The sequence below is a fragment of the Macrobrachium nipponense genome, chromosome 33 (genome assembly GCF_015104395.2).
Source record: "Macrobrachium nipponense isolate FS-2020 chromosome 33, ASM1510439v2, whole genome shotgun sequence".
Lineage (NCBI taxonomy): Eukaryota > Metazoa > Arthropoda > Malacostraca > Decapoda > Palaemonidae > Macrobrachium > Macrobrachium nipponense.
Window position 1 is genome coordinate 53,613,165 of NC_087219.1, and position 16,760 is coordinate 53,629,924.

Here is a 16,760-nt window from a genome sequence, read left to right on the forward strand (position 1 = left end):
ATGATATAGTACTTGTTTGGAAAATGCGTACAGCCAGAAACAGCTGATTTGCTATGAACAACCAATCCAATAAAAACAGCCTTTTTGCTTGCATTTCAACCATTGAACGATAGTAAAAAATTACCATAGTTATGTTACATATGACATTACACGTAATGAGAATAGGACTGATATATTTTTATATTACAGGTAGTAGTCGACTTACTACCGCAACTGGTTACGAACAACCAGTCATAAATTGATTTGGATGTAAGTCGACCCATGTAAATTTACCATAAGAATATTATACTAGTGTAGCCTACACTAGGGTAATCCATATACACTAGGGTAATCCATACCATCTTTACATATAGGGTAGCCCAGCCTACAATACACAGCATACTTTATACATATATGGCATACTAATTATTATTTTCAGCTAATTCTCTGGGTTCAATGCACATTAAATTGAATAACATTTAACAAGTTAGTCTCGCCTATACGATGATGATATCGTGGTATATATATCGTATATACATGAGAATACAGTAGCCTAGCCTTCAGTATACTGTATACTACATATACGATATAATTTAGTAATTTATTAATAAAAGCCAATTTTGGAGTTTCAATGCATTCTGACTATGACATATCAGTGAGAGAGAAAAAAAAAAGGAATCAGATTCGGACCGACATCGACATACCTAATTGAGCGATGTCAGGCTGCTGACAGCTACATATATTTACGAAATAAATACACAATGAATATGCATCTTTTCTGATTCTTTTAAAAAGTTATATATTGCAGTATCCAATAATACTGTATGTATTCTCATATTATTGTATCATAAAATACTAACAAAGCAGACAGTGTTTTGGTTTGGAAATCAGCTGATGGCAAATACGAGTTTATTTCTCTGTATTTAACTCAATTCGGAGTGAATTGCCTTTCTTCTAGTTACTCTAGATACTCTATTTATATGAGACAAGGTAACTTGTCATTATATGACGTGTTTTGGTTTTTAAGTCGTTAATACATCTTGTGAACTTAAGTATTTTTTTCCATTAACAGATTGCGTTGTGGGCATGTTTAATGTGTAAAAATTACATGATTCCGTTAGTTATTTTCACTTAATTTCATCGTACGAACTTTACTGTTATGTTACTTACCTTTTATCAGCGTGAAAACAACAGTAAAATGTGTTCTTTCAAGACCTGAAGTTTTGATTAAAAGAGTTTCCTCTAAATTTTATCTACAGTTGTGTTTGATGGCATAAGTTTACAGGAGTTATAGCCTTCCTCACTATGGATAAAAGATCGGCAAGGGCATATACTGCTAAATTTAATCTGTAAGTTTTAGATGAAGTTGAGGAAAGAATGTTGATACGCTAACGACTATTATTGTGCATTGGCAACGTGGATGAAACTTTCGGTAACTTCGGTATAGTACCATCAAACTCTACCGTAAACAAAATTTGAGAGAAACATGTTTTAAACAAAACTATGTACTGGGCATGAAAATAACACATTTTATTGTTTTCACTCCAATAAAAGATAAAACGTAAAGCTCATGGTACAGTAAGTCCTCGGGTTACGCTGGTCTCGACTTACGATGTTTCGTGGTTACGAACGCGCCCCCATAAAAATATAAAAAATAATATTTTGCGTCGTTCCGTCTTACGCGGTTTAGCGTCGTAAGCAACGTAAACAAACGCGAACTAGTTCCAGGCGAACGGCGGAAGAATACGCTTTGTGGGGGAGAGGACGGCGTCGCTTCGCTACGCTCATTCCTCGCCCATACGCCATTTTGGTTGTTTACACTGCCTCTCTCTCCCTCGTGTTGTATCGTTTTTGTAACTTTTTGCTCTTTGTTATGGCTCCCAAGCGCAAGGCGGACTCTTCTGATGGTAGTGCATCGAAGAAGAAGGCCATCACCATGGAAATTAAAGTGGACATTATAAAGCGATCTGAGAAGGGAGAAACGCCAACAAACATTGGCCGCTCGCTTGGCCTTAGCCGTTCGACCGTTGCTACCATTATCAAAGATAAAGAGCGCATCGTTGAACATGTGAAAGGATCTGCTCCTATGAAAGCGACAGTGATAACTAAGCAGCGTAGTGGTCTAATAATTGAAATGGAAAGGTTATTGGTGCTTTGGTTGGAAGACCAAAATCAACGGCGTATCCCAGTCAGCCTTATGGTGATTCAGGAGAAGGCGAAAAGATTGTTTGAAGCGTTGAAAAAAGAAATGGGGGAGGGAAGTGAAAGTGAAGAGTTTGTGGCTAGTAGGGGTTGGTTTATGCGATTTAAGGCTCGGGCCAATTACCATAACCTTAAATTGCAAGGTGAAGCTGCTAGTGGGGATGAGAAAGCAGCGAGTGAATTTCCTAAAGCGTTGTCTGAGATAATTAAGGAGGGGGGTTATTCTGCTCAGCAAGTGTTTAACGTAGACGAGACAGGTTTGTTTTGGAAACGTATGCCTAACCGCACTTACATCGCCAAGGAGGAGAAGTCAGCACACCCGGTCATAAAGCCAGCAAGGAGAGGCTAACTTTACTTCTTGGGGGGTAATGCTGCTGGCGACTTCAAACTGAAGCCCTTGTTGGTGTATCAGGCTGAAAATCCAAGGGCACTCAAGGGCATTTGGAAGGGTCAACTACCAGTAATTTGGAAGTCCAACAAGAAGGCATGGGTGACACTTGCAGTGTTTGAGGACTGGTTCGTAAACCATTTTGTTCCAAGTGTGGAGCGGTATTGCGCCTCCAAGGGTATCCCCTTTAAGGTGTTGCTAGTGCTGGACAATGCCCTGGACACCCTGCCCAGCTGGGAGACTTCAACCCTAATGTCAAGGTGGTTTACCTTCCACCTAATACCACGGCCCTTTTACAGCCTGTGGACCAAGGAGTGATTGCTTCGTTCAAGGCCTACTACCTACGAAGGACAATTGCTATGGCTTTACAGGCAACTGAAACCAAGAAGGACTTGACTCTGAAGGACTTTTGGAAATCCTACAACATCCTTGATGCTGTAAAGAACATTGCTAATTCCTGGGAGGAGGTTAAGCAAACAAACATGAATGGTGTCTGGAAGAAAATTTGTCCTCAATTTGTGAATGATTTCCATGGGTTTGAGGACACAGTTCAGCTAGTTGTCAAGAACGTTGTTGCCCTGAGTAAGGAAATCAATTTGGAGATGGAGGTTGATGATGTTACAGAGCTGCTGGAGTCTCATGGCGAGGAGTTATCTGCTGAGGACCTGATACAACTGGAGAAGCAGATAATAGAGGAAGAAGAAGAAGCACCCACCCCAGAGCCTAAGGCTTTCACAAGGCAGGACTTGATAAGAGGTTTTGCAGAGTTGCAGCAAGCGTTGTCAACTTTTGAGGCTCAGGATCCCAACTTGGACAGGTTCACTAGGGTTTCCAGAGGCGTCATGATTTGATGCAGTGTTACAAGGAGATCTTGGATGAAAAGAGGTCGCTCTCTGTTTCAGACTAACCTGGAGCAGTATTTTAAGAAGGTAGAGAGGCCTGCAGGAGATCCTGTACCCTCTACCTCAGCTGCCTCTGCTAATCCAGACTCGCCTGCCCCACAATCTCCAGCACCTTCTGAATGTTCTGCTAACCCAGACTCACCTGCCCCAGTATCTCCAGCACCTTCTGTAGGTTCTGCCTCACCTAAAGACTCACCTGCCCCAACATCTCCAGTAGTATGTTCTGCCTCACCTCAAGAATCACCTGCCTCAGCATCTCCAGTACTAGTATGTTCTGCCTCACCTCAAGAATCATCTGCCTCAGCATCTCCAGCAACTTCTGGATTGTTCTTTTTCTCTTTCACTAACCTCCCCCAGTCTCTCCAGCACCGCAGCTTCCTCTCCAGTGTGCAAGCCAATCAAACTAATAAAGGTAAGGAATTGTTCTCTCGTTGTTATTGATAGGTATTTACATTAAATCATGTGGTATTTTTCAATGTTCCGACTTACGCTGAAAATCGTGTTACGATGCATCGTAAGAACGGATCAACGTCGTAACTCGAGGACCCCCTGTATTCTGATGAGATAAAAGTGAAAATAACGAACGGAATGTTGATTTTTGTTTACACAATAAACGTGCTCTCAGCGCCATCTACTAATGAAAAAAATAACTAAATTTCGTTCACTTGAAAACACTTTGTATAACATAAAATAACCTTGTCTCGTATAAATAGAGTATCTTGAGATTCATTTGCACTAACTAGAGGCAAAAAAGTCGCTCTGATTTGAGTTCAACATAGCAAAACAAACTTACTTCGCAATCGCCCTCAGCTGATTTCCAAAACATTGATTGCTATGTTTGTATTTTACTATACAAACAAATAGTAATTTGAAAATACATATAATATTATAGGATGCGGTCTGGTAAAACAAAACTTTTTAAAATATCCATGGGATAAGATGTATATCTAATATGTTTGTATTTTATCATATGATACTAATATATGATTATTACATACTCGAATTTTATATTTCATGTAAAATGCGACCCCCTTAAAATTAACTCCAAAATTATGGCTTCAAAAGTCGCATGGTACGTGAGTATATACGGTACATTCAAAACAACAAAATCAAGATCCCAGCGGGAAAATCATGATTAACGGCTAGTCAACAAGAGCTCACAGACATACGTCTTCATCGGAAGATGCCCGAGAGCAAAGTGGAGTATTTATATCCGGGCAGGCCGGCTTATCCCCTACCAGAAAGTAGTTACTGCCTAACCACCTTGGTCAAGAATTTTCATGGCCGTATTCCAGCCTACGCTGAAAGTAATTCCTAATGTAAAGGACAGAGGGTTTGTATATTGTGTAGAAACAAATTACTGTATAGCATGACTTGATTATGATTTCCATTTCATAACACAACTCATTTACTGACAGACTCACCTGAGCACTTTTAGGATGGGAAATTATAATAGGCTGGCCTTCATCAGCACACTGACGAATCTTGGGATCCAAGGCAACATCCCCTAGTAAATCTATACCTGTTATAAAATATCAAATAAAATCATTACTTGATGCTAATCATCAATAGAAGCACTCCTTCAATAACAATTTATGTATACCTGTAAAAAATGTGAATAATTGCATACTAATGTAAAAACAAAAATTTCATCTGCACCATCATGTACAATACATAATACAGTGGTCCCCCCGTATTCGAGGGGGATGTGTACCAGACACCCCGCGAATAGTTAAAATCCACAAATAGTTGGAAAGCCTTTAAAAATGCTGAAAACAGCTTATTTTGTTAGTTAAAACTCAAGAAAAACCCACTAAAAATGTTTAAACCTGGTTTTTTTATTAGTTTTTATCACAAAAAGTGCAGTGTATGATATTTCTCATAGAAAAATACCGTGAATAGGGGAATTTTCCACGAATAAGGGGGGGAAATGTTCCCAAAAGAAATCCGCAAATGTGTGAGTCCGCGAATCCAGAGAACGCGAATACGGGGGTTCACTTACATGTTGGGTTTATAACCTGCCACATGACTGCCATTCCCTGATTTTTCATACATCTCCAGTCTAAATCCCATTCGTCCATTTGTGATTTTCCCTTTAATTCCATTTTTCTGTATTTTCCAAGCATTTTCATACTGACATACCTTATGCCCTAGATCTACATTAAGCACCGCTTACACAGTCGAGCTTTGCTTGACGAACTGTGCTGGATGTGACATCAGAAGCGGGAGAATAAGAGGTTTTCAGTGCTCAAAATGAATTAATGGAGTAAATGGGGGAGAGAGGAATGTTAAGAACAACACTATGAAAGGCATATTAAAAGTGAGGTTAAGCATTTGTGTTACCATGGTGATTTACTGTACTGTGAGCCAGAAAATGAGAGAGCTGGAGAAACAGGGTAGCTGCAGCATGGATGAAATGAAGATAGTTAAATTTCTGGTCGATACGACTGTCCTATTAGTAGCAGCAGTAAAGACATGACAGGTACATAAAGCCTATCCTAATCTATGCAGCAGATACATGGATAGTGACATGGCAGCTGGATTTTGCATAGGTGCCACCACTGAATGGCAAGTGGAAAGATAAATTATGAATGAAAAGTTATTGGAAGATGTGGTATCATGAAGCTGTAAAAAAATTATCAAGATTGTTTGGGCATGTAATGAAACAGGAAGAGGAATAGTTGGTCAGAAAAGTAGTTGGTATGGATACTCTGTAACAGGATGAGGGCTGCTAGGAAGACACAATTAATCAAGGAGAAAGGGGATATAAGACAACATACATTGGAAGGAACTCTTTTATAAAGGGAGAAGCGTATGTAAAATGTGATGATGATAAGTGTGAATAACTAACTGCAAGAATAATGGAATGTCAGCTTTTACAAGAGACTCATTTCATGATTAAATATCTACACTACATATAATTATGCTAAATAACATGGAAGCCCACAATATGAAAATGAAAGCAACACTGTAAACAAGAATAGGAAATGGCAGCATATAACCTGATTTTGGGATAAAGAAAAGAATTTATGCACTGAAAGAAAATGCATTTGTTTGGAAGCAGATATGGCACTGGGTGATTGCTTAAGACAATTTTGATATTAACTTAGCCCACAAAATGCAGTGAGACAATGAATTAGATTTTATTAATAAAAATATAAAATGAATGAACTATTCTGATGATTATTTAAATGATATTCATGATGAATAAAAAGGTTACAAATATATTTCAAATCTAAAGCTCCAGTTATTGTAGTCTGTACTTTGCAGTGAGACTACCAGAAACAAGTAAACCAAGGGCCATTTCCCATTTGTTAGGGTTGTTTTTTTGCACAAATGGACCACAATAACTATCCCACTGCTGGTTTTTGACCATTCGGAATGGTCTACATTCTCTTTTAATAGCAGTTGAACCACATGTAAAATTCTGTATTTGGCTTCATATGATGTGTAGAGTACAAGTATGACACACTCATAACATTTTATCGACTACAGTTTTACATTTCAACTATACAGTACCAAAGAGCATATAATGTGTCCTAAAATTACTATAGTAATTCTTATACCTGAAATGAAGTGCAGTAATACATTTCCTACCTAGTTCAGTTGCCATATTTTGAACGCCATCTTGACCAAAAATATGTTCCTGATGTCCACATTTTGGGCAGGTGAATATACTCATATTCTGAACCATGCCAAGTACTGGTATATTTACTTTACTGAACATTTCAGCTCCACGGCGTGCATCTAGAAGAGCAATATCCTGTGGTGTGGAAACTATTACTGCACCTGCAATCAATAAATTAAATTAAAAAATATGTACAACATGGTCGCAGTGCTTTTGGCACTGCATCCTCTCATCTCTTCCCATGTAAAAGGGGTGCCCCCTCCACCCCGCCTTTCCTTGACATGTTGCCACAATTGGGGGTTTAGAGGATGGTAGCTAAGGAGCAATGTCCCAGTGCTTTGATGACAACCCTTGGGAACCTTGCACCTCAGCTCCTGACTCAACAAATTGCAGTCTGACCTTTTTTAATCTAGTTACAATTTCATTTTTCTTCCTTCTATCAAAATGGACTTTAGGATGAAGACTAAAATTATATGGATTACAGAAAATTCTACTCTTGAGACATCCTGCAAATGTGTTTGTTTAATTTTTTATTAATTTATAAGCTTTTAAGCTTTTATGTATAAATTAAACAACATTAAATGATCTCGCATATGCGACCCCCATATTTTCACCCTTAAAAAATAATTTTATCATGTATCTCACATATTATGCAAGTTAAATTTACGAGACCAATAACAACAGGCTAACCTCTTTTCCTCCTCTTTATCTATTCCATTTTTTAGTTAGATTAACCCCTTTTCCTCCATCTCTTTATCTATCCCATCTTCTAGTTAAGTATAAAAAGTAAAAGAAATGCCAAAAGTATTGTTAGTAATGTTATACTTATGTAAATGCATACAGCCAGAAACAGCTGATTTGCTATGAACAACCTAATCCAACAACAACAGCCTTTTTTGCTTGCATTTCAACCATTGTACAATAGTAATTATGTTATAGATGATGTTAAGGAGAATAGGACTGATATATTCTTACATTACTATAACATTACTCGCTATGGAGAAAAGATCGGCAAGGGCATATACTGCTAAATTTAATCTGTAACTTTTAGCTGAAGCTGAGAAAAGAATGTTGATCTGCAAATGACTAATAACATGCATTGGCAATGTGGGTTAAACTCGCTAAATTCGGTATAGTACCATCAAACTCAACCGTAAACAAAATTTGAGAGAAACGCGTTTTAATCAAAACTCTTGGGCGTGAAAGAACACATTTCACTGTTTTCACTCCAATAAAAGATAAATATGTAAAGCTCGTAGTATTCTGATGAGATAAATTGAAAAAATATGGAACAGAATCTGTTGACTTTGGTTGACACAGTAAACATGCCCTCAGCGCCATCTACTAACAACTAATTTTGTTCACAAATTATATGTATTTAAGGCAGGGAAATTTTTTTGAATTTTTTTCTTTCATCGTGTACATTTGCATATCTTCCTCTTTCCATTGATGTGTTTTTTACGTATCATATATACTCGCATAACACGCGATCTCGCATATCATGCGGCACCCAAATGTTCACCCTCTAAAAATGATTTTATCAAGTATCTCACGTATCATGCGAGTTAAATTTACGAGACCAAAATTTAACAATAGGTTAAACTCTTTTCCTCCTCTTTGTTTTTCCATTATTTAGTTAGGCTAACCCCTTTTCCTCCATCTCTTAATCTATCCCATCTTCTAGTTAAGTTTAAAAAAGTAAAAGAGAATGCCAAAAGTATCAGTAGTAATGATATACTGTACTTGTTTGGAAAACGCATACAGCCAGAAACAGCTGATTTGCTGTGAATAACCAACACGATAAAAACAGCTTTTTTGCTTGCATTTCAACCATCTTAAAATAGTAAAAAATTACCATAGTTACGTTACAAAGGACGTTAATGAGAACAGGACTGATATATTTTTCCATTACAGGTAGTAGTCGACTTACTACCACAATTGGTTATGAACAACCACTCAAAAATCTATTTGGATGTAAGTCGGCCCATGTTAACCTACCGTAAGAATATTATACTAGCGTAGCCTACACTGGGGTAATCAGTACCATCTTTACATGTAGGGTAACCTAGCCTACACTACACAACATACTTTATATGTACATATATGGCATACTTATTATTAATTTCAGCTAATTCTCTAGGTTCAATGCACATTGGCTTAGGATGATTCAGTACAAAGAGAAATTGAATAACATTTAACGAGTTAGCCTCGCCTATACGATGATGATGATATCGTAGTACATACTATATCGTATATGTACGAATACAGTAGCCTAGCCTTCAGAATACTGTATACTACATACATGATGTAATTTAGTAATTTATTAATAAAAGCCAATTTTGGAGTTTCTATGCCTTCTGACTGACATATCAGTGAAAGAAAAAAAATCTACGCGAAACGGGAATCAGATATACTGTCCAACATCTGCATACCTAATTGAGCAATGTCAGGTTGCTGACGGCTACGTATATTTAGGAAATAATTACACAATGAATATGCATCTTTTCTGATTCTTTTAAAAAGTTATACATTACAGTATCCAATAATAATGTATGTATTCTCATATCATTGTATCATAAAATACTAACAAAGCTGTCAGTGTTTTATTTGGAAATCAGCTGATGGCATATTGGCAGCATTGGTTAAGGGCGTTCCGGTTTAGGACGCTTGGCTAACAACGTTAACCAGATTTTCGGTAACAGTAAGTGATTTTTGCCATCTTTAAGCGGTTTATCGAAGTAGTTAAGCGGTTTATTGGAACTGATATGCAGTTAATGGCGCGACGGCAAGCAGTTTATTGGTGCTTACAATGTCGTAAACACCATTCATTATCATAAGTTTTAAATTCAGAAATTTGGTAGTAAATGTGTCTAAATTAAATACACATGAAACAAATAAGCATTAATCATATCAAACATGGCAGTATTAATGAAGCTTCTCATTCACATGTCTATCCCTGACATATTAAAACATATAAAACATGTAAATACATGTAGGCCCATAGCTCCAGTATAGACATAGCTGCATGTGTTTTTGTGCTGATTGTTGCAAGACTGCTCTGTTCCAAATTTTGTATGACTATTAAATAAACAACACCAGACCCTCACATTGAAACTGTTTCTCCCTATGCCGTGACGTACTCTTGGTTTAGTGAACATTCCTTTCCTTAGCAATTTGCAAAACTTTCCTGTTCTTCCTAAGTCCAGTAACCTTTATTCTATAAACAGATATTTCTACTGGTTTTTCCAGGATCTGATCCAACTTTATTTCAGTCCTCCTCTTCTATTTCTTCAATTCTTAGCTAAATAAATAACAAATATGATTTTCTATAATATTGCTACATACCATAAATAAAGGACAAGAGGTATCATCTATTTTCCCAATACTGTATTTGTAAACTAAGAAAATCTATGAACTCACAAAGACAGAGACCAGGATGACTTGTTATAAGATTTCCACACAATCAAAAAAATTAAACGATAATTTATGAGGAGGAATAACAACCAACCTTACCAGTAACTTCAACTAACTGAGATATGGAAAGCTGGGTGTCACCAGTTCCTGGAGGCAAGTCAAGAACAAGATGTGAAAGTTCTCCCCATTCAGTACGAAGTAGTAATCTCTGAACAGCAGACATTACCATAGGACCACGCCATACAATTGCTGCCTTTTCTTCAACAAGAAAACCCATTGACATGCTGTAATAAATAAAAAGGTTGAATGTACTCAGTTACTCCCATTCAGACTTTCACTGAACAAATACTTCAAAACTTTTAAAAATTACATCTATTAAAAAACTATAAAGCCTTCGCAATTACTGCATTCACATACCACTGGTATATCAATAAACACAGGAAACACTGAAAAAAAGTCATAATTCTAATTGAAGATATTCATTAGGTAGCACAGGCCCACACTGAGGGGGGGGGTCGTAAATTTCTGGAAGTCCATATTTTCTGTGACTATCCTTTTCACTGATCTGTACTTACCAAGTAATAAATAATTATTATATTTTTGTTAAGTTAAAGTATATAACATAACAACAAATAAAGTAATATGCATGTTATTGTTAACTTAATAAATGAATCAATCAATAAAGCCGAAGAAATATTCTTGAATTTCAGTGCAAACTTTCAACATTATAAGTAAAATTCTGTTAACCAAATTCAGTACTTTGAATAACATCTAATCGGGTAGAAGGGCATAGACTGCATACAAATTTTTCTTTTTAATATAACTAAATAACATTTTCAAGTATTTCATCTTGTATATACCTATATACGCAATGCCATTTATAGAAGAAAACGTCCAGTTTTTGGAAAAACGACCCCCCCATATAAAACTCTACGTACGGGCCTGTAGTAAGAGGCAAAAATGTCTGAAACACCTTTTAATGTATACATACATACTAATATTGCTATGCCAAATATAAAAAGCAGCCTTCCAAAATTTCATATCAATGATCATCTTGTATAATCTCTTATTACAGCAAATTCAACGTACAAAGACACCTTTCTGAGAGGCAAGATTTTTAGTTCTGTGGTCCGGTTAAACTATATTCTTATAACTACTAATTGGTATTATTGTACGTAACTATACAAAGAAGGCTGCAGATCAGATTCTTGATGAAATAAGATGAAGGAACAATGGTAATCACCTTTCACTTAACAGCAAATTTCCCTAACATGGCTTTTCATGTAACAAGGAAATCAAAATACCAGTAACCTAGAACATTTTCAAAGGGGTTCTAAATTAATGATAGATTAAATCTATTTTTAATAAACTAAACTCTCGCACCTTCAAGGAGTTCAAAATTAGTACATACTAGGTACTGCTAAGTTGCAATTATTTTTAATAAATTAACTCGGGCACCTTCAAACTACTACATATTAAATTAAAAAACATTCAATCCTACATCAACAGTAAAACATTACTCTACTCACCATTTAATATTATAATTTGTTAGGGGAATCATATAGTCATCTGAAAATACAAAATTGAAAATTGTAACTACGTATTATTATGAATAATTTAACTATGATTTACTGAAACTTACTTAGGCATTACAAATTTCAAACATATGAAACACAGTCATTTCTGTTATAAATACACATCTTTTAGGAAATTACATACTTTAGAATTAAGAAATGCAAACATTTTTGTTTTAATACCTTTATGGCATTACTTACTACATCCATATGATGAAACTTTATCATTTTTGACAAATGCAAACATTTTACTTTACCTGCAGAAAAAAATGATAGCCAAGATACAGGGTTGTTCTAGTCTGCATAAAAAAACTAAGTATGAATTTGCATTGTGAACAAGCTTCTCACTTTACTTGCCCAAGTTTATTATCATGATAGAAAACGACTTACTAGTTCTTCAGCAGTCTGACTAAATGGTGATTGAATAAGTTGGTTATCGGTAAGGGGAAATATTGAAAGACCAATGACATGCCAGGAGATCTGACTTCAAGTGTGTTTTCCTGGAGCAGTAAAACATAACTTGTGAGGATACAATTTCATTAACATTCATGTTGAATAAATGTAGCTGAGGTGGTTCGAAACTTAATTGCCTAAATGCAACTATATTAGTCGTGGAGATGATGGCTGACATCCTCAAGATTAAACACAGTGAAAGTTTACCAACATCACCAATATTTGAGCAACAGACATAGGCATATTCCTTTTCAACAAGACATATACAGATACTGTAGTCAATACCTTTTTAACATCAAATTGGGTAAGGGCAAAATCCTAATCTGGCCCCAAGTCATGAGCTATGGATCCTTTCCTCAGCTAATAAAAGAGAGCCAAGTTCTTTTTTTTTTTTTTTGCAGCTTCCTTTTAGCCCCCAGCTTAATTCCTCTCTTGCTACCTTGCTGCAATCTCCACATCTCTCAGATAAACAAATTCCTTGACCAAAGGATTGAAACGCCAGATACAGGAAAAAACATTTAACCGTGACATTTATTCCACATGTAAGTCTGTCATCTGGTACCTTGAAAATGAAGTATATCAACATTTTTTATGGTTTTATACTTAAGTCATATTTGACTTCTAGCTATCAGTATGTTCAAATTGGACTTAGCAACAGGAACATAGCTTGGCATGAATTCTATCAAACTTAAATTTTACATGTGAAGGGGCATGCCACTAAACCTCATCTTTCTTTATAACTCCAAGAGCAGACAGGTCCATGTCCAAGGCCACTAGGTCAATGAAAATAGGAAAATCGTAGAAATTAATTTACCTGTTATTATTATTAATAGGGCTTAGTTTTTCCAGACCTCTGAGTCGTAAGTAGACTCTTCTTGGGCTTAACTTACCTGTACATATCGTATATTTTGTATATTACAACAAATATCTATAATAAGGAAAATAAATCAAAGTGGCACCACTAATGAAAATCAAACAAAATAAGTGAGTGTGGCAGAAATGAGGATGCTCAGAAGTGCCCATTCTGCCCAAAAAATCCAAGGAGTCAACACTGGTATAGTTTGGCTACCTAATGAGGAGGGGAGAGATGAATGGTAATGTCGCAGGGGAGAACATGGAAACGGAAATGCTACGGACACAGAGGAGAAGTAGTCCTCAGAGAAAAGAAACAGCATTCAAGAAGACACAAGAGATGAAAGATTAAACAAACACAGGACTCAAGATAGAAACAGCTGGCAAAGGCTTTTTAAAAAGAATATTTTTATTGTGATGAAGAAAAAAAAAAGTGAGTTTGGGTGTAAGCTCAAGCAGAACTCACACCAAAGACTAGGAGTGACTATGATAAAGTCCAAAGTTGAAAAACACTAGCTAAAAAATTAATAACTGGTGAAAGGTAACCAAAATGGTACTAAAGGCAATGCAAAGCATCACAGATCTCTAACCATTTAAAGTAAACATAAGTGAATTAGGGATGCTGAGTGCCCCAAACTATTCAACAGTGATTCATCTTTTTTTATGAAAACATCAATATTAAAGTCATCCCTCAGTTTACAGTACTCACTTTTTGTTAATGCTGGAGATCCTGATAAATTCATCATGCGAGGAATAGAAGGCCCAAACACATCCATATCCAGCAACCCTACTTTGTTTTGACTTTCCACATCTGAGAGTGCTAGTGCCAAATTTACTGAAGGGGGAAAAATAAAATATAAATACTAAAGTTTGAGTAAATTGTAAGTACATATATAAAATGAAAGAAACTTGTACTACAGTAGTACTTGGCTTGGTAATATAAGCAGTACACAGTGCTTCCCTGACAAAGGCTGTACAAGCTGGTCACATAACTTACATGTGTACAGAGTAATCACAAACGATACATAAAATAGTCACTTTATCACCCTTCTTTATAAACTCTTCTTCTTCTTCTTCTTCCCAGCTTTATCCCTATTCGGGGTCGCCGTTTCTAAGGAGTTTCTTCCATCTACCTCTGTCCCATATCATTCCTCCCATACTCCCTTCTCCCTCATATCATCTCTAATGCAATCTCTCCACCTGATCTTAGGTCTTCCTCTCTGTGTTCCATCCACCTCCACGTCCATCACTTCTCTTGCCATGTGTTGCTCTTCTCTTCTCATCAGGTGGCCATACCATCTTAACCTTGCCTCTTGCACTTTCTTAGATGCATCAGTGACTTTTATTGTACCCCTAATATGTTCATTTCTAACCCTGTCCTTTTTGGTTACTCCACTCATCCACCTAAGCATCCTCATCTCGGTTACGTTCAACTTTCTACCCTCTGTTTTCTTTAGAGGTGCTGCTTCCAATCCATATGTCATTGCTGGTCTGACTACTGCCTTGTGCACTCTGCCCTTTAATCTTATAGGGACTTTCCTATCACATATGACACCAGACACCTTCCTCCAGTTGTTCCAACCACACTGAATCCGGTTGTTAATTTCCTCTTCCATGTTCCTCTCATTGTCAATCACTGAGCCAAGGTACTTGAATTTATGAACCCTTTTGATGTTTCCTCCGCCTAATTTGATTGTTGTTTGCTGGTCGCCATCCAATTCGGTTGTCATATATTCTGTCTTTTTCCTGCTTGTTCTTAAACCTCTACTCTCCAAGGCATATCTCCATCTTTCAAGTTTCCCCTCCAGTTCTTCCCTGTTCTCCGCTACCAAGACTATGTCATCTGCATAGAGGAGACACCATGGTGGCTCCTCCCTGACATCCTCTGTTAACACATCCAAGACTATGTTAAACAGAAGTGGGCTTAGAGCAGATCCCTGATGTAGCCCGACTCCAACTTGGAAATTTTCTGTTCTTCCAACTGTAGATCTGATGCTGGTCTTTACATTTCTATACATCTCCCTGATCATTCTGACATACTTCTCCATCAGTCCTCTCTCCCTGAGACATCTCCATATTTCCTGTCGTGGTACTCTGTCATATGCCTTCTTTATAAACAATATTTTATAAAACATTCTTTTACCTGCAGGGGTTTCCCTCAGTCATGTACTATATATTGCTAAATAGTAGGGTGAGGTGGGGGAATACTGACCTATTAGTAGAAAAAATTGCCAAAAAAAATCCATTTTGTACCTGAGAGAGTGCACACTGTACCCAAAACAAACTGCACATGGCCCACCTATGGTATACCCATAAATCCTTAAACAAGTGGCATATTTTGGACTTTAAAAATTTTCTGGACCTTGGTCAGCGCTCCGAAAACGGGGTGGGGGAACCCTCCAAACACCAAATTTCCTGTTTTCAGCATAATGACACTGATGATCAGGGTTCAAGAAGAAGTAGGTGAGATCAGAAACACTTAATGACATTAGACATATGAATAGGTAAAGTTGAACCCACCCAATAAAAAATTACTGTTTTTAGCATAATGACACTGATATTGCATCTTAATTCACTATCACCTTCAACTTTACTTAAAAAAACACTGTTCCACTTTTTGTTATGTATTTTAAAAATATTCAAAATTTCAAAATATCAAAAACTTCAAAAATATTTCAAAATATTCACAATTTCACGCATCTGTGTTGGCGGTCGATGTTTCCCCACATTTATGGTTGGTCGGTAGTCCCCGCACCATTTTTTTTTTTAAGCAATGCCATGGCAGCCACTTCGAAAGGACACACTTCATTTCACTCGATAACATGCCAATATGGCTAACCTGTTGCTTTTGTGTTGTTCACAGAGATGGTTGCTGTGTTAGTGGCGAGTTTTGGCGCAAAATTTGAAATAATTTTCGTACCAGAGTATTCAGCTGGTATTCACTCACCTCACCCTACCCACTCCCAGCCATCTTATCTAACTACCTTTATTACCACAGCTAAGTTGTGTAATAGAAGACATTTACTGTTAAATGAAGAAATGCAATATAGTAATGAGAAAATCATTACTGTGAGATAATATTCTATATCAACTGTAATCTTTACCTGCAGTGGTTGACTTTCCAACTCCTCCCTTTCCTGATGCAACAACAATTATATTCTCAACATTTGGAATTTTTGTACGCTTTGGAAGGCCCCGTTTCATCAATTCCTCTTGACGAGCAGTTAGTTTCTTCTGTGGTTGTGAGACCTGTAAGAAAAATCATTTATTCAAAGTCAATAAATTAAAAAGAAAGTACTTACCCTCATAAAGTTGTAAACATAAAGATCTAACTAATAGGATATTTCTAAGTATACACTCAAAGTAAT

General features: G+C 36.7%; 1 protein-coding gene across 3 annotated transcripts in view; it reads right to left on the bottom strand.

Annotated features, from left to right (window-relative positions):
• Positions 1 to 16,760, bottom strand: part of LOC135203201 (iron-sulfur cluster transfer protein NUBPL-like) — a 121,604-nt gene that overhangs the window by 16,549 nt on the left and 88,295 nt on the right. For all 3 annotated transcript variants that reach the window (XM_064232949.1, XM_064232950.1, XM_064232948.1), the window contains exons 2-7: positions 16,497 to 16,641; positions 14,102 to 14,227; positions 12,043 to 12,082; positions 10,613 to 10,797; positions 7,069 to 7,260; positions 4,896 to 4,993 (exon numbers count right to left, since the gene is read on the bottom strand). In XM_064232949.1, coding sequence (XP_064089019.1) covers positions 4,896 to 4,993; positions 7,069 to 7,260; positions 10,613 to 10,797; positions 12,043 to 12,082; positions 14,102 to 14,227; positions 16,497 to 16,641 — 786 coding nt within the window. The remainder of the gene's footprint in view (positions 1 to 4,895; positions 4,994 to 7,068; positions 7,261 to 10,612; positions 10,798 to 12,042; positions 12,083 to 14,101; positions 14,228 to 16,496; positions 16,642 to 16,760) is intronic.